Genomic DNA, 23,366 nt, shown 5'->3' with positions numbered 1-23,366 from the left:
CGACTCGGTGCTAATTCTATTTCATTAAGTGGGAGCAATCCTAATGATAATAAAATGGCACATTTAACATTCAAACATTGAACAGGGCTTCTAAGTGAGTGTGTCTCTCTTTCTTTCTGGTATAACAGCTCCATCTTCATAAGGACCTGACAATACACCTTAATGAGGGACTGGGGAGCTGAGTGTCTGCAGAACCAGAGAGAGGATGAGTATCAGACAAAGAATCCAGAGAAAGAGGGTATAGTGCACTGGGGGGAGCAAGATGCTGTGGCTTCCTAGGGGTAATAGATTCTGTGATGCTAATTCAGACAATTAAAGACTGCAAGAAATAAGGTCACATGGAAAAGAAAGCCCACCACAGTCTTTTATGTAATGCAATTATTTGTTTATTCAACAAATCTTTTTCATCAAATGTTTATTGTGCAGCTATGAGATTTGATGGGAGTTTGTGATGCAGGATGGCTCGAGTTTTAGGGAATGGGAGCCCCAAAGTCAAATCTACCCGAAGTCCCAGAAAAGACAATCAAATGTCCTAGCAAGCGAAAAGGATACATCTCAGGGCCACTTCCTTTATCTGAGAACTGTTTTCCAGCAGAGGCCTGGGCACAGAAGGGAGGCCAGACATCAAAGGTGGGCTTTGCCCAGGCCAGAGAAACGGCTTATCCGAAACGGTGCCAAGTCATAGGACAGCATTAATTTCATGCTTAATTCATACAGTATCTTTCCCACAACAGGGGCCAGCTTGAATCCATGCCCTAAGAGAAGGAGTAAGGTGGTCATGCATCCTCAGGGACAGAAAGGCTGGGCTCTTGAGAAGTTCCCTGCTTACCAAACAGGCTACCCCTCTGCTTGGTCTCATCTGAAATGTAGACATTGTCTCCCACCATGCCCCGCCTCGGTGACTGCCCAGTCTCTTTCTCCACTAAATGCCTGGCCTCTGACACTTGTCTGGGCAGCTAAGAGTATGGAAAATACCATTTTGCCTGGCACTGAGGAAGGTCAAATTGAAGGTTCCCCATGTCCCCCTCCTTGGACTCACCAGAGAATCCAGCACCAATGACAATGTTGTCATACTTCGGGTGACGATCAAGAACAAAGTGCTTATCAGGAGTGTTCTAGAAAGAAACAGTCACACCTATGTCAGCTGAGGACAGGGGGAGGAGGAATTACAGGCTCTGACAGGAGGGGCTTGGACTAGATTTTTTTCCAGAAAAAAAAGATAGAGCACAGGCATGTTTCCTACACGCCAGTCACCCCTGTGGCTATGCCAGTCTTTCTCATCTGTCCATCTGTCTCACTCCTTCTACTGAGCCGTGAACACAGTAGGTGCTCATTTCATCTTTATAAACCAACTTTAGCCAAGATGCCTCAGGCACTGGTGACATCTGTCTCTTCTCTTTGTCCCTAAGGCCTGCTCAACTGGAGCATCTTGCCAAAAAATCTTTTAAAGCTCTTCTGGGAAATATAGTGAAAGGCTGCCAGGCATAAGCCTACTTGCCTAATGAAAAAGAATAGGAATAATCCCTAATGGGCCCTCTCTGGTGGAGGTGAACCAACCCACAGAAATTAGCTTCCTTGTTTCAGGTCATGTACTGGGTCAGGGGTCAGATGTAGTCAACCCTGGCTAGGGCAAGATCTGTTCTCTTTCCCCAGTTCTTTGGACCCATAACTCAGCCCCTTACCGTGTATATGCAGCGCTCCATGATGGCAGGCTCAGGCTTCAGGTCAGGAAAGCGGTCTTTGACAATGCGGCACAGGATTTGGACATCTTGGGTGTCTGAGGGGGCCATGGGGTAGTCCCGCTCCTCGGGGTCGGCACTGTTGCCATGGTGATAGCAGACCTGGCCACCATCAGAGCAGTGTGGTCAATGAGGCTGACCCTAATACCAGGGAGGGGCAGGCTTGGACACAGGATGTCCCCATTCATCCTTCTGGCCTTCCCCGATCCTTACAGATGCTCTCTGTTGCCATCAGAGGTTACCTAATGTCAGCCCCTGTACCCCTCATGTTTGCAGAGGAAAGGCTCCTCTGTCTAGGCCTTGGGGCAGCTGAGGGTTTTGCTCTGCAAACAGCAAATAGCGATACATAGTGAAGCTAACTCCGCTGCTGCCCACTGGGACTGGGGGAGTCTGTGGAGGGGTAAGTTCAAGCAGGCACCTGCTCTGCCTTTCTGCTCACCTTCATCAGACCAGGGTACTCTCCCGAAGGCAGCCCATAAATAGAATGGGGAGCCAGGCCCAGCCACATGAAGCAGGGAAAGGCCTGGGACACACTGTAGCTCCCAGGAACTTTCTCTGGCCAGTAACACACATTGATCCGCAGAGTCTTGAAGCATGGAAGGAAGTGGGACACAAAGGGAGAAATCCATGGAATTCTACAGATAATAAGAGCAGTTTCTTCGGGGTCCTACAGCCCTTTCACATACTTGTCCTTGTTTAAACCATTTTTCATGTCATTTCCTTGTTACATACATTATGATGCACAATCTCCAAACTCCTGTCTCTTCCCCCATAGCTGTGCCCCAGGCTTATTTCTCTCTTGTTCCAGAAGTTGGTAATACCTCATATTTATTCAGTGTTTACCATAAACCAGACCTTCTCCTAAGGGCTCTACATATACTACTACATAATTTAATTCTCCAACAGCTCTTTGAGATAGCTATTAACCCCATATTGATAAACCTGAGGCACAATGAACTGAACTAATTTGCCCAACGTGTTCCACTAGTAAGTGGCAGATTCAGAACTCAATGTCTAGTCCATCTGGCTTCTCTTAAGCAACAACTCTCAGGCCTCCTGCTCCCCCTACCTGGAGAGGTAACTCAATTCCCAGGGGTTGGAGGAGCTGGTTGGTCCAAGGACCTGCTGAGATGACCAAGCTCTTGGCTTGGTAGCTCCTGCAGGTGGTTTTCACCCTAACAGGGAGCCCAGGTATTATCTCCATCACCTTCTCTCCATCCTTCACTGTTCCTCCGAACTGATGAATTGCATCCTGAGAGGGCAGAGAAAGAGCAGGGAAAGATGAATTAGTTGTATGTGTAGTTCACCCTGGTGGACAAAAAGCCTTTCACTTAGGGCAGACAAGAGAGTACAGAATCTATCTTTCCTCTCCCAGGTCCACAAGGCCAGCAGGAGTATAAAAGTGCCCTGCTCAGGCTGGGGATTTAGCTCAGTGGTTCCGGTGCCTGCCTTGCAAGTGCAAGGTCCCACGTTCGATCCCCAGTACCAAAAAAAAAAAAAACGCCCTCCCCTAAAGGTCAGAACCAAAGGTAGCAGGGCAAAGGCCTTCACTTGAAAGGGGGTTCTGGGACCAGATGGCTGATTGGGACCCAGGATGCCTAGAGCATTTCCCGGTGCTGCACAATGTCACCTGGAGGGCTCTGAGGGCCTTGTCTGCATAAAGGACCCCTCCAGTCTTGTCCAGGAGCCCCACTTCTTCGTTGGTGAGCCGGAGATTTGGGAAACGTTGCTTTAGTTCCTCAGATGAGAGATACTGGTATTCTATGCCCTGCCTAGACAAAGTGGCCTGCATTGTCTTTAATTCTGGATTCTCCTTTCCCAGGAGCAGTAGTTCAGTCTTCCTGTGAAGATAATAATAATGATGATGATGATGATGATGATGACAATAACAAATAAATAAGCCAGTCTGCTGAAGGTCTGTGTCAGGGCCTGAGCCATTCATTTGCTGTCATTTTTCAGTTGAAGGGAATCATGACCTTGCATTCAGAGGACAGGTGAAGCCATCTAGTTCCAGTTGTAAGAGTACTGGTGCTCTGCAGCTGGTTTCCAGCCTATTCCCAAGTTCACACTTGATTTGCCTGTCCCTCCATCCTGCCCTTGAGATCTTAAATCCTTTCATCTTTCATACCTAAAGGTGGTAGGTGTTCAATCAGTCTAAGATTTCTTCCCCCTCTTCCCATCCCTGACCCATTCATTATGTTCATCCTTCTTTTCTCTAGCCTCTCCCCTGCCCCCACCTCCACTGTTTCTTTTCCTTTTCCCTTTTCCTGCCATATAATGTCTTGTCTCTTGCTGTGTTTCTACCTGTCTCTCAGCTCTTTCTCAGAGACTGCTTGTTGGGTGGAAAGCATTCTAAATTGGGAGATCTGCCTCTGCTTGTAACCCTGGCATCACCTTGGTATGACCTTGATCTGGTGACTCATTTCTTGGGGCCTGGATTCCTCTTCTGTAACATGTGCCTCTTGGACAATGGTTCCACACCAGGGTGGGGCCCATCTCCTACCTGGGGGCCAGGAGAAATGGTATGGGCCATGCTTATAGTTATCACAATGTCTAGGGTTGCCACTCACAGTTAATGAGCACAGGTCAGGGATGTTAATCTGCAGTGCTCGAGAAGATCCCACTTCAAATGCCAATGGCACTTTCATGCACAAACACCAATAGATGGTCTCTGAGCTCCAGCAATACATTCAATGATCCTCTGATTTTATTTTTCCTTGTACCTCCCTCTATCCTTCTTACTTTGTAAGACAGTGAAAGCAGTTTCTCTTTAATGTTTCCTGCATCTGTCACAAGAGCTCTTTTGGGGGGAACAGTCTAAAAAATGGGAGGGTCTATCTGCCCATGGGGCCATTCCTGTGGTTCCTCTTGGTTTCAGCAGCCACAGTGACCAGCAGCAGCTTGGTACATCCCCCAGGTACTGTGTATAAAGCTCGTAATAGCCTATAATGGAGTCTCATGGATATTACATGCTTCCAAATCCCACATTATCTGGTTGGGGGGATTAAAGAGAAGATTGGGAGGGGGTAGGGACACAGTGAGCTCGGGGGCCGGTGTCAGTACACAGAGCTGCGCAGCGTGCCCAATCCATTTGCCACAGCCTCCGCCTACCCAGCATTCAGCACTGGTGAGATAGCAATGCCAGCTTCTGCCACTTTCAAAGCTCAGCAGAGGAAAGACGCTGCAGAAATCCCCAGCAGCCAGGAGATGGACTCTTTTTTGTGGCCCCCAAAAGGACTTCAGATTGGTTCTCAGGTAATGAAAACTTACCTAGTAAATTTCTTGGTCAACAAAATAATTAAGAAGCCACATAGGGCCAGGCATGGTGGGCACATGCTTATAACCCCAGCTACTCAGGAGGCCAAGGCAAGAGCATTGCAAGTTCAAACCCAGCCTGGGCAACTCAGCAACTTTCTGAGACCCTGTCTCAAAATAAAAAACAAAGAGGGGGGGCTGGGGATGTAACTCAGTATGGAGAGCCTTGAATTCAACCCCTAGTACGACAAAAAAGAAAAAAGAAAAAAGAAACCACATAAGGCCAAGCACAGTAGTGAATGCCTATAATCCCAGCTCCTCAGGAGGATCATGAGTTCAAGGCCAGCCTAGGCAATTTGGTGAGACTCTGTGTCAAAACAAAATAAAAAGGGCCAGGGGTGTAGCTCAGTGGTAGAGTGTTGTAGCACAAACTGGGTACAATCCCCAGTCACACAAAGAAGAAGGAAAAAGAGGGGGGAGGGGAGCAGGAGGAGGAAGAGAAAGAAGCTATTGGGGGAGGGGGGGCGCATTGCAGCTCAGTGGTACAGCATATTCAAATCCCCGGGTTCTGTCCCTACACTGGAACAAGAAAAGTTACCTAGGGTGTTTTGTTCTGTTTGCAATGCTGGACATTTGAACCCAGAGCCTCGTGTGTGCTATACAAGTGTTCTACCACTGAGCTACAACCCTAGTCGCAGGTATATGTTCTTGAGCCCTTTTCACTTAACGGGATCTTTGCTGGGTACAATTCTGAGAAAGCCCTGGCTTACACCTCACCTAAGCAGATGTACTGCCAAATCTCTGGCCCAGAGACTGCCCAGCAGTATGTTCTAACTCCTGCCTGCAATATAGCAGGCTGGGTCTCTCATATGCTGTGAGATTTACTTTCTCTTTTTCCAACCTTTCATCTCTCCCACCTTCCTTCTTCCATCTTCCTTCCTTTTTTCCTTGAAATAAGAACTCCTTTTACAGGGACGCACCGTCTGGGAAAAGTGAACTCATGCCAAGGCAATGGGCAAATCTGTCGAATTATGAAATGCTGAGTGATGTTCTAATTCCCAAGCTGTCCTGTGGTGGATGAAGCGGGAGCTCCCCATCCTGAAGAGTAATCAGCGAGCTGATTCGGCCGGTGAATGTAATTGTGCCGATTGTAATCATTTTGCTCCAGCTCTCTGCCCCTGTGGCATTTATTTCTTAGCCCAGATATTGATCTAACAGTGGGAAATTTTCCATCTGAATTTGTGATGCCGGACCCTCCCCTAGTCCGAAGACGTGTTTGGGAAATTTTCATTTTCCGTGGATCACAGCTGAGCTATTTGGCCTGAGGGAAACCGTGCTCTGCTGGAGAAATGCCTAGGATTGGAGAAAGATTTTTGACCATTATGAGCAAATCGGAAATAAATGTAAAACACTGCCTGGAAATGCAAAGGCCTGTCATTATGGGAGATAGGTGATAGGCTCCTATGGGAAATGCTCGGAGAATTGGAAACCAGTCAATCAAAACCAGGATCAGAGAATGGGCCTTTTCCCCAGTATGAAGATAGATGACTTCCATGGGCAGATTGAAAATCATTTAAGTGCTTATTTTCTTAATGGCTTTTCCTAGATCCCAATAAATAGACTGCTCATTCTGCATTAATTTCTCACCCCTGTGCTCTGGGCCTTCCCCTCCTCTTTTTCTGCTCAGACCTAAGCTACAAAGTTTGGGAAGGAGAAGGGTAAGAAAGGACAAGGACATCTGCAGGAAGAAAAATGATCAGGAAATGACAGGTCAGGGCTGGACTAAAAAGAAGGGTTTGAAGCCAGCACAGGGTGGCCAGGGAACCAGAAAATCCAAAGTCCACCCCACTTTCCCCTGCCCAAAATGCCCATCAGAATCAAGAGCATTTGGTATGAATTATGCCTGTCTCCCATCCCCAGCTGGATCCAGTGCTAGAGGTCACTGAAGAGTCCTCCCAGGGGCCTTGTTGACTCTTTGGTGGCTGACTAATGCCTTGGATGTGATACAGGAAGCCATGGATCTGGGATTTCCACCAGTTGCTACCAGGGTGTGGGAAGGAGCAGGGAGAGCCTGGGAGGGGAAATGGCTCTTCCTCCATCTACCAACTTCCATTGGAGGCTTCAGCTTTCCCCTCACTCACCCAGTTAAAAGTGTCAGGCAAGCCAGCTCTGAGTCACCTTGGGGAAGGGACTCAGTAATGGCTGCTGTCTTTGTTGGTTTTGGAGGAGCTCTCTGTGTTTCATCTTCCACTCAGTGGGCCGAGGTGGAATTGGTTAACAAAGACTGCTCCAGGGAGGGGATGTGGCTGACAAGCCAGACACTTCGCACACACAGGAAGCAGCAGCTGTGGAGGGGGCACCAGGTTCTGCCAGCAGCTGTACTGCCTACGGCTGTGATCTTGTCTGATATTGTCAGCGAAGCCAGGGCAGCCCAGGTCAGGAGCGGGATAGTAGGACTAAAAGGGAAAAGGCGGGGCAGTAAAAAGATGGGCCACAGAGCTGGGCTTTGCTGTTGGTATCAGCATCCTGGCTGTACACATCACAAAAGATTCAGACCTTGTGATCTGACACATGTGTCATTGTCTGTTCCCAGAATATATGCAAATATTCTGAGCCCACCCATATATAGTATGCCGCTGTCACAGGAAGCAGCAGAACAGAATAAAAAAAATTGGACAACCACCTCAATACCAACTCCAAAAGGTTTTTGTTTTTTAATCATCAAATGGTATTATGTTCCTTTCTATCAGTTATGGTATTGTGCTGGTTCTTCTAGAATCTAGACAGGAGAATCATAAAGACGATGAATCATTTACAAAATCAAAATTAAGAGTAAAAGCTAAAACAATTTGAATGACATTTAGCCCAAAGGTAGAGAGCTATATTCAGATACCATTCTCAGAATGGGTGGTATCTGCTGCGTCCCTACTAGTAAAGGAACCAAAAAATTTAGCTTGCCTGAGTAAATTAGGTTAGCCATAAGATACAGCTTGTTAATGATAGAATAATAACAACAATGATAATAATACTTAGCACTCTAGCACTTTAAAGGTTTTTAAAGTACATTCACATTATTCTTCATCTTTCATGATTGGGGCTGAGATGGAATAGGCTTTTACTATGGTCTATGATGGGCTGGGGATTTAGCTCAGTGGCAATGTGCCTGACTCAAAAGTGCAAGGTCCTGAGTTCAATCCCTGGTACTGGAAAAAGAAAGAAAGTATGGGCTATGATATCTCCCTGGCTTTAAACATACAGTAGCAGTCTTTTAACCTAGAATAATTTAGGCAAGAATTTGTTTTGTTTTGATACCAGGATCGAACTTGGGTCCTTGCACAGGTGGCAGAACCACTGAGCTAAATCCCCAGGCCCAGGCATGAATTTGTTTGGAGACAGGGTAATGGACAACATAACCAGTTTGTGGTACCATCTAGATCAAGGGCCGGTAAACTATGACCAAAGGACCAAATCTGGCTTTCTGCCTGTTTTTATCTGTTCCACAAGACAAGATATCATATATCTGGGACTTGGGATTGAACATAAGGCTTTCGCACTGAGCTGCACTCTCAGCCCTTTTTAAATTTTTATTTTGAAACAGGCCTCCCTAAGTTACTTACCCAGACTGGGCTTGAACTGGGCAATCCTTCTTGCCTCAGCATCCCAGAGTGCTGGGATTAGAGGTGTGTGCCACCCACCGTACCCAGCTGATTTTTATTTTTATTTTATTTATTTATTTATTTATTTGGTGCCGGGAATCAAACTCTGGTCCTTGCACTTGTGAGGCAGACAGTGGAACCACTGAGCTAAATCCCCGGCCCTCAGCTGATTTTTATATTTTTAAACAGTTGATTTAAAAAATCAAAAGAAGAGCTCGGTATTATGGTGCAAGATACTCAGGAGGTTGAGGCAGCAGGATTGCAAGGTCAAGGCCAGACTGGGCAACTTAATGAGACCCTGTCTCAAACTGAAAAAATAAAATAAAACAAAACAAAATAGGCTGGAGATGTGGTTCAGAACTCCCTGGGCTTAATTTCCAGTACCAAAAAAAAAAAATCAAAAGTATAACATCTTCTGACACAAGAAAATTATATGAAATTCAAATTTTGGTGTCCAGATTTACTGGAACACATCCAAGTTCATTTACTTCCATCTTGTCTGTGGCTGCTTTCGCACTACAATGGCAGAACTGAGTAACTGCAGCAGAGAACATATGGCCTGCAAAGCCTAAAATACTATGTGGCCTTTATAGAAAAAGTCTGCTGAACTCTGTTCTAGTCAAGAGTGTAGTCATTCTGTGATTTACATTAATGCATTCAGACTCTGATTTACTACACCAGGCATGGTAGCACAGCCTACAGTCCCAGCTACTTAGGAGGCTGAGTCAGGAAGATCACTTGAGCTCAGGGGTTTGAGGCCAACCTGGATAACAGAACAAGATTGTCTCTTAAAAAAGAGAAGAAAGGGCTGGGGATTTAGCTCAGTGGTTCTGGCGCCTGCCTTGCAAGTGCAAGGTCCCTAGTTCGATCCCCAGTACCGAAAAAAAAAAGAAAAGAAAAAGACTTTGACCACTCATGAGCAACTCATAAGGTTGTGGGGAGAAGTATCCCTTATATATATAGGGTAAGTATCCCTTATCTAAATGGGTCCAGAAGTGTCTTAGACTTTTTTGGATTTTGGAGTATTTGCATACACATAATGAAGTATCTTGGGATGGAAACCATTCTAGACTCAAAATTCATTTACATCTCATATATACTTTATACATATCCTGAAGGTAATTTCACACAATATTTTTAGAGCACCTATGTGGTTTTGGTTTTGGTTTGCGTGTGTGTGTGTGTGTGTGTGTGTGTGTGTTTTAGTTACTGGGTATTGAACGCAGGGCCTTAACACTGAGCAACATCCCCAACATTTTTTTAAAATTTTGAGACAAAGTCTTGTTAAATGGCTCATGCTGGGCTGGAACTTAGAATGCTCTTGCCTAAACCTCCCAGAGTGCTGGGATCACAGCTGTGCTGGGATACCATGCTTAGCAGGCACCTGTGTTTCGATTGTCCCATCTCATGAGGTCAGGTATAAAATTTTTCACTTGCATGGCAGGGCTCAAAAGTTTCAGATTTTGAAAAAAGAAGTTTCAGATTTTGGATTTCAGATTTTCAGATTAAGGATGCTCAATCCTAAGTACTTAGAACAGCCCTGGTTGGTTTCTTACTGTGAATGCTAAGTAGATGGTGGTGACATGATTTCCCAGGTACTGTTTAAACCCATTACATACTAACCCTCACAACAGCCTCATGAAATAGATACTTTTATCCCCACTTCACAGGTAAGAAAACTGAGGCTCACCCAGGTTAAAAGCTGGCTCCACGCCAGGGATTTAGCTCAATGGTTCCGCCGCCTGCCTCACAAGCGGAAGGACCCAAGTTCGATCCCAGGTACCGGAAAAAAAAAAAAAAAAGCTGGCTCCAAGTTACATAGCTAAGTGCATAAGAAATGAGATTTGGAACCAGGCCTAAATGGTTCCAAATTCCTGACCTTCCGCCTAACAAGAAGATAGTGAGGTTATAAGACTCTCTTACCTGGGCCAGGGATTTAGCTTAGTGGTTTCGCCACCTGCTGTGCAAGCACAAGGACCGGAGTTCAATCCCCGGTTAAAAAAAAAGAATCTCTTACTTAACGGTCCCTAAAAAGAATCTCTTACCTAATAGTCCCTTTCCTTTTCTGCCGCACTCATTCCCGTGACATCTGTAGTTACTGCTCCCTTTTTGTCTCTTACCTTCTTCCTCCATCCCCCAAAGGAGCCAGAGTATGTCTGACCCAAAATAGGTGAAAGGGAACACCTGTTATTTAAAGGTTCTAGGCACTGTGCCCAGTATTTTTACAAAAGTCTCACATAATCTTCACAAAACCTCATAAGAAAAAAAAAAGTGGCACAGAGAGGTAAAGAAATTTTTTCCGGGATCACACAGCTACTAAGACCTAGAGCACAAAGTCAAACCTAAAGTTGTCAGACTCCAGAACTCTTTCTCTGGAAGACTCCAGACTTTTGTACACCGGATAGAGGCGTGCCCTGCAAGGCCTCAGGCACTTCTAGCACAAGACACTCAGCAGTATTCACAGAAGGCTGCCAGAGAAGGGCGCCTGTGCCAGGCCACCCCTCAGCAAGACGGGCTCCTTTATTCGGGTGCTGGGTGCATTAGCTGCCTCTGAATAAATCCTTAATTAGCTGCCCCAGCTGTATTTGCATAATGGATTTCACTTTGTTCTTAAGTTAATGGTGTTTTTGCAACAGAACAGTAACCTCTTGGTTCCTGGCCATTAAAATAACTGCCACCCTGTGGGGTAGAGCAGGGGTTATGTAAAGGGAGTTCAGTTAAGAGGCGCAGAGAGGAGAGAGGGGGCAGGGCTGTTTAAAGTCCGCCTTCCATACAGATTTTCTGCTTCCCTCCCTAGCTGTCTGAAAGGTTGGTAACTCAGGAATCCGAAGGGTTGGAGGGAGCCAAGGGCCAATAGGGAAGTGGCTTCCAGCTCACTCCCTGCAAGCAATTTGCCCTTAGGACCCAGCATGAAAACTAGGATACTAGTAGGATATAAAGGACCAAGAAAGCAGCCTCCATTTCAACACTATCCTAAAAGAAGTTCCACAGACATGTAAATACAGATTCCAGCTAGCTCTTTGTGGGCTTGCTGGCTCTAGGTATTATTTGCCTCTAGTACTCTCCAGCAGTTTTCCCAGTACAACCTCTGTTGGCTTTGGACACAAGGTCTACCCCAGTTCTAGAGCTCAGAGCCTGGCAGGAGCTAGCTTGGACCAGTGGAGTGATTACAACCACCCACGAGCAGCGTGCCGCGCCCCACCCCCACCTTGGCATTTCCAGTGTTTCTGCCCAGCCTCTTCACCTCCAGCTGTGGGGCAGCTTGATTCAAGGAATTCCTCCCCACCCACCTGTACAGGGGGGTTCCAGACTCGCGCTCCAGCTGGGCCCACATCCAATAGCACTCATCCATCATCTGGGTGTAGAAGTCCTCAGAGTAAACCTTTCGGATTATGCGGCTCTGTCCATGGGAGCTTCCTCGGGAGTGTGGGAGTAAGAACTAGAAGTGAAGAACAAGAGAAATAACAGAATCCATTGCCCGTTTTGCCATGCCCCTCTTCAGGAGCCATCTCATTGTGTGCTGTCAACCAGAAGCTACTGATGCTTTAAATATTTCCATACAATCTTTCCAAATTTTCCCTTTATGGCCAGTTTACTGCCTTGATAAACAGGGGTAGAATTTCTCAAGAGAGAAGTTCTTCAATGGCATTAACTTGGGACTCCTTTTTGAAAACATCATTTGCATCTAGAAGTCCCTTTGTTAGCTAGTTTTAAGTCATCCTGCTGCAATCTGGCCCTGTAACAGGGACTTAGAGGCTGGGTCTACAGATGCCCAAAGGGTAAACAAAGGCAGGATAAAGCTTGGCATTTCTGCCTACATTTGGGGGGTGGGGTGGGGGCAGAGTCTCACTACATAGTTCAAGCTGGTCTTGAACTCAGTGCAGACCAGGCTGGCCTCGAACTCATGGTGATCCTCCTGCCTCAGCACTACCATGCCCAGCTCTTCATTTTATATATCACCTTTCTTACTTTTTTTGTTTTGTTTTGTTTTTGGTGCCGGGGATCAAACTTGGGTCCTTGCGCTTGCGAAGATCACCTTTCTTACTTTAAAGCTTTACAGGGGCCAGGGATTTAGCTCAGTGGTTTCACCGCCTGCTGCGTAAGCGTGAGGACCCGAGTTCAATCCCCGGTACCAACAAATAGATAAATAAATAAAGCTTTATGTCAGATACCTGCTCAGCTTTGTATGTAGGGAGGTTAGTCACTGAAGGAGAGTCTGTCTAAAAACTAGTAGTACAAGTTTATTAGCCCTAAATTTACCTAGCTTTTCTTATCTGTCTTCAAGACCAAGGACATCAAGGTAACAGTATCTAAAAAATAATTTTCAGGATATGCAGGCACATCCAATTGCCAGCCTTTACAACATCCAGTTCTGGACACTCTGGAGCAACACTTAGAGGTCTCCAGCCATTGTCTTAAACCTATAGTCACCTCAGATTCCAGGAAAAGTAGAGCCTTACACAGCAGAAGCCGTCATCCCAACCTTGAAGAACCAGTCCTGAGATACTGACCAACCAGATCATGACCAAGATCACCTACTCTGACCACCATGCAAACCCCAATCCTTGTCTTTGTTTCCCTTTCCAATAAAACCCCAAGGTTTATGCCAGCCCTTCAAAGACCGAACTCAAACCTCTGAGTCGTTTGGCCACACAGATTAAGGCTTTGTTTCCCTGCCCTTCACCACCACTAACCTGGTCTGTTGGGACCACTGGAAACAGGGCTTTTGCCCTAAAACTCCAGTAACAGCCCCACTTAGATTCAGAGAGCAGAATAATCTAGAAGATTATTCTAGCAGATAATCTAGAAGATAATCTGTCTGCCTCATTTAGGATGAGAAAAACAATCCTGCCTCTTTCTCTGTGGCTTCAGGTCACTCAGGATAAGAGAACTACCTTGGGATTTAGCAAAAATTGGAGAGTTTCCTGAGAGCAAGAACCAGGAATCCTTTGAACTTTGAGCAAACTGATAGAGAAATGAAGAAGATTTCTCACCACACAAGCTCATTACCAGGAAGAGTAAACTATCACCAGCCCATTCTGTAGGCAGAATGGAAAGAGAGGGAGAGCCTCCTGGGGTAGAAACCTTCACAGGGTGGGTGGGCTTGCCCTCTGAAGGACCCCAAAGCTACCCAGGGCCCACTCACACATGTATTGTCATTACACCTGCATTGCACGGGATCGCCTTTCCTTTAAGGAAAAATGAGATCTGAGACTTCCTGTGCATCAAGCAAGGAGACTGCTATTACCAGAAGTGAAAAAATAAACAGAAGCTTCTTTTAGGTTCTGGAATGGGAGGTCCAAAAAAATGCAGAGAAGGGCCGGGGATTTAGCTCAGTGGTTCCGCCGCCAGCCTCGCAAGCGCAAGGTCCCCAGTTCAATCCCCGGTTCCAAAAAAACAAAACAAAACAAAAAAATACAGAGAAGACTCCAACCTCTCAGGCTGAAATACCAACCTTTGCCTCTAGGAAAATTATCTTTACTTAAGGTTACCTAGAGCAGAATTGATTATTTTTCTGGCCTGGACCAACCATTTGGGCACAGAAGAGACAAGAGAACAAGAATGAAGAGAACAAACCTGGGAGTCGTGGTACACACCTATAACCCCAGCACTCTGGGAGGATGAGGCAGGAGGCTCAAGAGTTCAAGCCCATCCTAGGAAATTTAGCAACTTAGCCAGACACTATCTCAAAATAAAAAATGAAAAAGCCTGGGGATGTAGCTCACTGCAAAGGCCTTGGATTCAACCCCTAGTACCAAAGAAGAGGAGGAGGAAGAGGAAAGAGAACAACCTGGGCTGGGTGTGGTGGCTCATACCTATAATCCCAGCAGTTTAGACTAAGCAAGAAGATTGCAAGATCTTGTCTCAGACACACACACACACACACACACACACACACACACACCATAAACAAAAACAGAAGCATACATACAAACAAAAAACAGGGCCCAGGACATTTCTTGGTTAAGGGCCCAAATCGAGAGGCCCTAAAAGGAAGAAATATGCCTAGAAACTCTGCTGCATGAGTTTGAGACACATCAAGCAGCTAAACTCCAAAACTGCACAGAATGTGTGATGATTCCAGCCTTTGGCTTCACCCCATATCCTGCTAGATCTGGGAAGCCCTCCTAGACACAGTCCTTCAAGTCAGAAGGGCAGTCACACAGTACCTGCTCCAGCAGGAGGACCCTCTTCCCATGTTTGGCCAAGTGGTATGTAGTGAAGCAGCCCTGGATGCCTGCCCCGATCACAATGGCATCCCAGAGATCTTTCTGCGCAGCCATGCTGCCCACTTAGCCACAGAGCCCACAAAGGGGAAGGCAAACAAAGGCAGCTCCAGAAGGGAAGAAAAGGGCAAAGTCCAGCCTGGCCTGAGTTCCCACAATGCCCTGGTGTGTCCTTCACTGTTCTCTCTCCTCCAGAGCCTGGCACAGGGCTTGACCTCCACCTCCCCTGCAGAGCAGGGCTGGTAGTCTGATTTGTGAGGTTTAGCCCAGCTCAGCTGCCAGTCTCACCCTTACATCCCTCTAGCTTTCTATTCCTGGCTCAATTATTGTCATGCAAATGGACTTCTTCCTATGCCACCTTCCTGTCTCATTATGATCTTTGTCTCAGGACTTCAGCCCTGGAATTTCAATGCCTCCTAGACCAAGCTGGGCACCGGGAATTCTGCCTCCCCCTGCTGGTTTTCCACTCTTCAGCCTAATTTCCATTAGAGAATCCACAGGACCAGCTAAGAGCTTGGCAGGATGCCCGGGGTAAGGCCCACCTCCCTCATGGGTGGTGAGGTCAGGGAATAGACGCAGAGCCAATTGGGAGGGCAGTTTTGTGATTATGAAATTATTCTCAGCATGTGTTACTTTCACTTTGGGAAAAAGGAAAATAAATGATCCTGAAAAATGGAAAGGGCAGAGTGAGAGGAGGAGCCCTCTCCTCAGGCACAGAGAAGGAACTGGGCACCAACCTAGTACATGGAGGGGCCCTGTGTGGAGTATCCCTCAGTGCCAGGGAGCATGCTAAATAAGTGCTGTCACAGGCACTAGGGACAGAGCCAGAATTTGTAGGTCCTTAAGACAAAGGAAAAGGGAGCCAAGAATGTAGCTTAGTGTGGGGCACATATTTAGCATGCTTAAAGCACTGAGTTCAGCCCCACACCCAAAAAAGAATTATGAACACAGAATTAGGTGCTAAGACTTAGAAGAAATCATTAAATTAAGGAGCCCTATGTTTGAAGTTTCATTAGCTTCATGGTAAAGCTGCCTCTGAATACATTATCTCATTGAATCCTCATAGCCCCAGGAATAAGTATTTTTATGCCCACTTTTGGTAGATTAAAGATAGCCCCAGGTTCTTTGTCACTCTTCCCATCACAGGCTCTGTGACTGTTTGACCATAGAATGTGGTGGGAGCCATATATGACTTTCTCATCTGGATCAGCTTCCTCTTCTTGTCCTAGAGTATTCATTCTTAGATCCCTGAACTGCCATGTTAGAAATCCAACCACCCTATAGGAGAGACCAGGTAGATACAGACCCCAGGACGATATTGAGAGCCAATCATAAGAGGGAAGCCAAGTTGCACCTCCAGCCCAGCCTATCCACCAACTGAAATCGCTGAGTGACCCAGCCAATACCATGTGACACAGAAGAATCACTTAGCCAAGCCCCTTTGGAAATCCTGACCCACAAAATCATGAGGTAGAATAAAATAGTGGTTGTTTTCAGCCATTAAGTTTGGGGGGGGGAGGTTTTTTTTATGCACCCATAACTGAAATTCTGCTTAATAGCCAAAGACAGTAAGGCTAGAAGGGTTGTAATTTACCAAAGCCACACACCTGGTACATGCAGATGCTGAGATGTGAACCCGGCTCCATCTGCTTAAGAACCCTTCCCTTTAAACACTATGCCATGCTGAAGATTAGTCAGAGCTTGTAGTGATGATTCTGATTTCAATATTTTGCTGTTTTTCTCGTGGCCATACGGTGAGTGGGAGAAAACAGTCATTCAGGAAGCCCATATGACTACAGGAAGCTGCCTCGCCTCAGCACAGTGGCCCACTGAGACCCCAGCAATCCTTCTTGTTCCACAAATAATCTACCAGAGTAGCCTTAGCAACTAGCTGTCCTCTCAGCCCAGCCCTTCCTTTCCTAGAAAAATAGAAGCCCAGAGAGGGTGCCATCTGACTTTCCTTCTGGAAGAAAAACATCATTTTATAGTCTAAAGGTCAACTCAACTCTATGTCACCCCCACCCCACATGGTACAGGCTAGCATCTGCCCCACAACTGGACAGCCCTCTTAGAAGTAAAAAAAAATAGCAGATATAAGCAAGAAAAATATACTACACTAAGTATGTAAAGGCTTGATGGAAATCTATAAGATTAACCCCCGGATTTCTCTTGATAAGATGTCAGAGGAGAAGAACAGTTTACACACAAGGAAAAGCAGACAATAAATCCTTCCATGGAAGTATGCCCAGTTTCGCTACCAAGGAAAGAAATGGGAATTAAATAACTTCAAACTACTATCATATGCCTATTAAATAAATAAAAATAAATTAAAATGACACAATCTTATGTTGTCCATGCTATGGGGACCGAGATAGAGTAGGGTGGAAATTCAGGTTGTCTGGATCTTTCGTAAAGGGCCAGGGCAGTGCTCAATAACCAGGGTAAAATGATTCAAACATTCTGACCCAGAAATTCTACGTGAAGTACTATTTCCCAAGGGAAGAGAAAGGCAACTGTATGAAGACGTGCATACAGATTTGTGCTTTTAAAATATAAAAAAATTGGAAACTGGCCAACAATAGGAACTAGCTGAACAAATTCCGGAATAGTATGTAGCTATTCCAAATGACAGACATGAGGACTCTGCTTTGTGGAAATCCATATATGAAATAGTACTGAGAAAGAGATGCAGAGCACAAATAGACCCGCATGATCACAGCCATGTGTTCAGTCTGTGCATTATCAAAGATCTACAGAGAATTTGGTGAGGTAATTGAGCTTAATGCTCATTAGTTCCCTTATCCTATAAAAACTGGTGCTTCCATTCACAATTTGTAAAAGAAGAAGAAATCCCCTGGGGAAGCAGATGCTTCAGATCTCCCTGGTCACCAGTTCCAGAGCCCAGGGAAGTCCTTTCTTTGTTCTCTTCTCGGTTTTTCTGCTGCCCCCAACACTTCTTACTCAGCCCTCCCTTCTGGGGAAGCTGCAGCGTGGCTCTGTATCCCCCACCCCTGTCTAATATAATATCCCTTCAGAGACAAAATGACAATTCCATTTCCCATCCCTACTTCACAAGCTGCCCTGGATTCCTGGACTCAAGCATTCTGCTTCTTGTTAAGAATTTCAAACAGCTCCTCCGAAAGCAGACACTGGCCATGGCCCAACCTTGAAATGAAAAGCAAATCGACTTCTGAAGGCTTCCCCTTCTCTCAGGGTTGCCATCCTTGTGGATGTCCTGACACAGGCAAGCAGAGAGATGCGATCCCCTCAAATTCCATTTTAACACCCATTCTGGATCGGAAGACTATTAAAGGGAGAGCCAGCAGCCCTACACCTTGGTGCTTGTGTGTGTCAGCAATCGCTGCTCGTGTCCTGGGGTAGAGATGCTGAGGATGTGAAGCTGAGCTGCTCATCAGATGGCTTGATTGACACTTTGCAGACAGGGGTGGGAGAACCAAGCTAGGGAAGCAGCAAGCTGTACAGCTCAGAAATAATGAGAGGACCCGAATGGAGAGAGAGCATGGAATATATAAGAGAGACCTCGGAGATGAATGGTGAGGGAGATGTTTCTGTTCTGTTTTCTCTACCCCATTTCACCCAGGGGCTGGAGCCTGGGGCAGGGAGCCAGGCAGGCAGACCTGGAAGATCCCCTCCGGACCCATCCTACCAGCTGCCGGGGGTGACTGGGGCCCCAAATATGCAGAGGATGCCAGCCAACATAAGAACAGGCAGAGCAGGCTTTGTGCATGGTCTCATGCACATCACTCTCCCACTTCCTGTCTCAGGTTGAATCCCCTCTCCTTCATCTTTGCTCCTGGTCATCCAGGCATCTTGGCTAACCTAGAGGATTCCAGTAACCCCATAACCCATCCTCCTTGTCTCATCCTTGCCCCTCTTAACCTGAACTCCTTGTTCCTGCCACAGACAGCTCTCTAAACGGCAAATCTGAACAGGTCATTCCCTGCTGAAAATTTTTTCATAGCTGTCCATTTATCAGAATAAAAACCCAAACTCCTTAGCTTGGCACACAGGCTGGTTCACGTTCTGACCTCCACCTGTTTCTGCAGCACTGTTCATAGTGAACAATGTTTTTTTGGGGGGGTACCAGGGATCAAACTCCAGACCTTGTGCTTGCAAGGCAGGCAGCGGAACCACTGAGCGAAGTCCCCAGACCCATCTGCAGCACTGTTCCTGCCCCTTCTCCCTATGGCCTGGCAATGCTGAGCCGAGAGAGGTTTCAGCGTTCACCCTGATTATTCCAAGCTCCCTGGCACCCCTGAGCCGACTTAGCTTCTCTCCTTTACCCCCTCCCGCTCTGTGTGGTCTCAATGATAACAATGTGCACATTGTTGTAATTGTTTGCATGTCTGCCTTCCCCTTAAGTCTCTTAAAAAGAGGGAGTCTTCTTTTCATGTCATTTTTCATAGGTAACGCATACACATGGAACAACAATAAAATGAATGAAAGAAATCATGGTGGGGGCCGGGGATTTAGCTCAGTTGTTTCGCCACCTGCTGCGCAAGCGCAAGGACCCAAGTTCAATCCCCGGTACCAAAAAAAAAAAAAAAAAAAGAAATCATGGTGGTCTCCTTTCTGCTTTGTCCTTGGTACTCAGTTCTCCCACCAGATGCAACACTGTTATTTTTCTTTTGTGTTTTCTCAGAGTTATTGTATGGGCGTACAAACATGCTTATAGATATAGATATAGATATATTAATCTCAAAAGTAAGCAGGCTATATGGCACCTTGAGGTTTTCAAACAACAGTTTTTGGGGGGTTTTTTTGGTACCAGGAATCGAACTCTGGTCCTTCTGCATTTGAAGCAGGTGGTGGAACCACTGAGCTAAATCCCCAGCCCTTGAGGTTTTCACTTCTTTTATCTTGGCAATCCACATCAGCCACATGGGGTGGGTATATTTTCCTGATGGCCAAATAGTATTCCATGGTGTGGAGGAGACCTTGGGGAGAGAAAAGGCCCCCACACATTTTTGTGATGGGTGTTGAGGCTCCCTGGCTATCACAGGTGCCCCAGATACACCTGGCTCTCTATCTGGTGTTGGGTGTTCAAGATGGGACCAGCAAGGTGTCCTCTATTACAGTACCCACCTTCAGGTGGTGGGGGAGGAACACGCAGAGAGCCTGATTTCTGTTTTTCGGCCATGCCTTTGTGTTTGCTCTTGTTAAATGGCAGATATTAGGGCCAACTCTGCTCCCTCAAAATTACAAGAGTCCAGATGAGTAAGGTGGTACACACCTGTAATTCCAGCACTCTAGGAGGCTGAAGCAGGAAGAGCGAAGGTTCAAGCCCACCCTGGCCAATTCAGTGACTTAGTGAGACTGTCTCAAAATAAAAAATAAATGACTAGGCAGATTAAAAGTCCTGGGAATTGGGGCTGAAACCTCTGAGAAAATACTAAATCATCTCTGAGCCTGTGAGGATGAGGATATCCCTACAAAAAGGTCCTCTCAGAGTTCACTGGGGTAAGAAGAAATGCACTCAAAATGAAGGAGGAGAAAGGCCGGGAATTTAGCTCTGTGGCACCGTGCCTGCCTTGCAAGTGCAAAGTCCTAAGTTTGATCCCCAGTACTGGAAAAAAAAATGAAGGAGAGGTTTTCATTTGTCTTACGGGAAACTCCTGTGAAGAGAACCTTCAAGGGTCTTAACCTCCTTATTGCCAGATGTCTTTGTCTCAGCCCTACACAAAAACATCACATTCACACATTCATCTGACTGTGGTGCTCTAAAACTCACCCAGGTATTCATTCTGTAGTATATTTGTACCACTCGACTTTTGGAGAAGTTTCCATGAAAGCTCAGCAGCTCTGGAGGACATGACAAGCCAGAGAACACTGAGAGTTGGTGCCCAGTTGTCCTCTGAGGAGGTGAGGGTGTGTCTGGGGCGGAGACAAGATCTATGCCTCTGTCAGCAGCCTCCCCACTCCTACTCTGGAGAGATGCTTTACCATGATTCTCTTCATACCTTGACATCACTATCCTCTGAGGTGGAGAGTTGAGGAAAGGGTGGGGATGGGGGACAGGAAAAGTAAAATAGCTTTTACATGAATTGGGCTGGCTTGACAGATGAGAAATGGCAATCAAAATTCAGTAACATGCAGGAAGATTAACTCCGAGGATTCCACTTTCTGGAATTCTCTGCTTTTCCGGTAGAGATGGTCTTTCCCTCCTATCTCTCCAAACAGACTTGGTGATATTGCTGTTTGTTAGGGATGTAGGCAGATATGGAAGCTCAACACATGTGCACGTGTGCGCGCACGCGCGCGCGCGCGCACACACATACACACAATACTACCAGATGTGAGGTCATAGAGGCAGAGCATCCAAGAGAGTAATTGGAATATAAGGGTCCTTTCTCCGGAGAAGACTTCTGCCAGACACCACGGACACCACCAGCCCAGAGCTGTCTAAGCTGTCTAGTCTGAGGCTCTCCAGACACCCAGGCACTCTGAACAAGGCTGGCTTACTTGAGTTCACCCTTCCCCCGGTGGGATAGCCCTGCCAGATCTCAGCATACTGAGAGATGACTCTTCCCTTAGATTCTCCACCAGGTATAGGAGCTAAGCTTAGATTCCTATGCCCCTAGTCTACCAGGCCATCAAAGTGACAATGCAGATTTGCTAGAATTGACAGGTGCTTTTTAAGAAAGCAGTGGTGTCTGGGCCAGGGATTTAGCTCAATGGTTCCACCACCTGCCTCACAAGGGCAAGGACCCGAGTTCAATCCCTGGTACCAAAAAAAAAAAACCTAACAAACGAAAAGAAAGAAGTGGTTTCTAACCTCTGGTTTTCTCTTCCATGTGGGCCTGTTAATGCCTTACTATTAACTCTTCAGTGTTACAAAGATATTTTTGATATTTTATCTAGCATTTTCAGTTGTTTTTACTAGGATACTTGGTCCAAATAGCTTGGCTTGCCATTTCCAGGCTTTCATATATGACTGTAGTCCAAGTACTAATATCCAGACCTTACAGTCTCCCAGCCCCTTCCTCCCAGATACCAAGAGTGAAAAAAGACAATGAAATTGCCAGCAAGGATAGTCACCCCTCAGAGAACAGCAAAGGTGGGAATCTCATAATAGTCTCCATGAGAGCCTGTTTCAGATGAGAGTCAGCCAGGCTTTGGCCAAGGGGCCAGTATACATGTGACCCTAAAAGCATCATCATAAATTGGAATAAGTGAAGAGAATTTTGCTGACTAGACTGCCTTTCAGAGAATTACTGTATTTGCTTAAAAAGAGGACTGTCCTGATAAGGTGCAGGTGTAGGGTGTGGCCCCTCAAGGTTAATTGGCTTCAGCTGGGCCTAGGTCCTGTCTCCTGGACAACTTTTGTTTTGAAGAGTGGGACGTGCAATTGCCCATGGGAGCTGAACAGCTCAGAATAACAGAGAAGCATGGTCCACTGTTCATCTTTCCTTTTTCTAGTACCTAACCTCTTTAAATAAAGTGTTGAGCAAATATTTAAAGAAAATCAGTTTTTTCTCTATAAGGATGACAAGAAGCTGGCAACACTGGTTGCCTCTGGGGAGTGAAGCTGGGTGGAATCTTGTTACATATAGAAAAAGGCTTAGAAGAAAATGCTGTACAGATCATTGCAGTCCTGATGGGACTCAAGGATGGGCTCTGGGCTTTGTCAGCATCCTGCCTCCTCCTAAGCTCTCAGTCACAGCCAGGCTTTTTGGGCTGGGTATAATCGAAATTCAAAGAAAGGCCAGAGGACAGGTGGAGGGTTATGGGTAGTAGCTGGAATTTTGAGAATTTAAAGGAAGGGGACTTGCTGGGCCCACCCTGGGTCTCATCTGACCATACAGTTTTCTACAGAACCTTGAAAGGACCCACACTGGGTTCTCAGTGGTGGATGATAGTAACCAACTGCTCCTGCTTCTTGCCTGGCTCTTGGCAGTGCCCCACCCAGGCAGGATCTTGCCTGCACTCCCCACTCCACTCCCAGTCTCTCACCTCTCCTATGTGTCCACCTTTATTTTCTTGCTGTTTAGGGGGACAGACAAAAGAAAGGTTTAGAGAAGACATTGGGAAGATTTCCGTTGTGTTTCCAACAGACTCTCAGGGCTCCCTGCCCAGAAATCTCAAAGGAAAGGAAAAAGCTGAGGTTCCTGGAATGAGCTAAGGAAGATGGGCCTGGAGCTGGCCCCAAAAGCTCTCTGGACATCCTAGGGGGCTGGATAACCCTGGTCCACGCCAAGTCTCCTTCATAATCACTCACCACGTTGCAGACACTTGTCACAGGTTTCAGGTGCTCACTCAATGGGCATCTCATTCAATCTTTGCAACAGCCTGATGAAAGGACAGGCAGGCATTTTACCCCCATTTTGCAGAAAAAGTGACAGAGCCAGCATTTCCACCCCACCCAGGATTTGCATCCCCACATCCAGAGTTAGGCCTGGTGCTGTCCCCCTGCAGCATCGTGGGTCCTTCGTCAGGGGCCCAGTTCTTTTGTGAAGATGATGTGAGAA

General features: G+C 46.4%; 1 protein-coding gene across 2 annotated transcripts; it reads right to left on the bottom strand.

The window, feature by feature from the left end:
- Positions 1-363: 363 nt before the first annotated feature.
- Positions 364-15,025, bottom strand: Pipox (pipecolic acid and sarcosine oxidase). 2 transcript variants are annotated; one of them, XM_004857043.4, is made up of 8 exons: positions 14,821-15,025; positions 11,941-12,089; positions 3,370-3,580; positions 2,809-2,991; positions 2,179-2,325; positions 1,683-1,841; positions 1,040-1,115; positions 364-755 (listed from the first exon to the last, which is right to left on the bottom strand). In XM_004857043.4, the coding sequence occupies exons 1-8, from the start codon at positions 14,932-14,934 to the stop codon at positions 625-627; spliced, it is 1,170 nt and encodes a 389-aa protein (XP_004857100.1). In that variant the 5' UTR covers positions 14,935-15,025; the 3' UTR covers positions 364-624. The 2 variants fall into 2 exon arrangements, with proteins under 2 accessions (XP_004857100.1, XP_004857101.1); XM_004857044.4 differs by having other exon boundaries at positions 2,947-2,991.
- Positions 15,026-23,366: the final 8,341 nt, after the last annotated feature.

Source organism: Heterocephalus glaber, unplaced genomic scaffold (genome assembly GCF_053883595.1).
Source record: "Heterocephalus glaber isolate CG9 unplaced genomic scaffold, H.glaber_assembly_v1.0 deba00001564, whole genome shotgun sequence".
Classification (NCBI taxonomy): domain Eukaryota; kingdom Metazoa; phylum Chordata; class Mammalia; order Rodentia; family Bathyergidae; genus Heterocephalus; species Heterocephalus glaber.
Note: the sequence above shows the minus strand (reverse complement) of the source record. Positions and strands in the feature narration are given on the sequence as shown.

What these genes read in the sequence shown, in the direction of transcription:
- Pipox (XM_004857043.4), bottom strand. Translation starts at nt 14,934, where the DNA reads ATGGCTGCGCAGAAAGATCTCTGGGATGCCATTGTGATCGGGGCAGGC. An exon ending in GGGTCCTCCTGCTGGAGCAG is followed by an intron (nt 12,090 to 14,820) that starts GTACTGTGTGAC and finishes CTTCACTTCTAG; the next exon opens with TTCTTACTCCCACACTCCCG. An exon ending in TCTGGAACCCCCCTGTACAG is followed by an intron (nt 3,581 to 11,940) that starts GTGGGTGGGGAG and finishes TTATCTTCACAG; the next exon opens with GAAGACTGAACTACTGCTCC.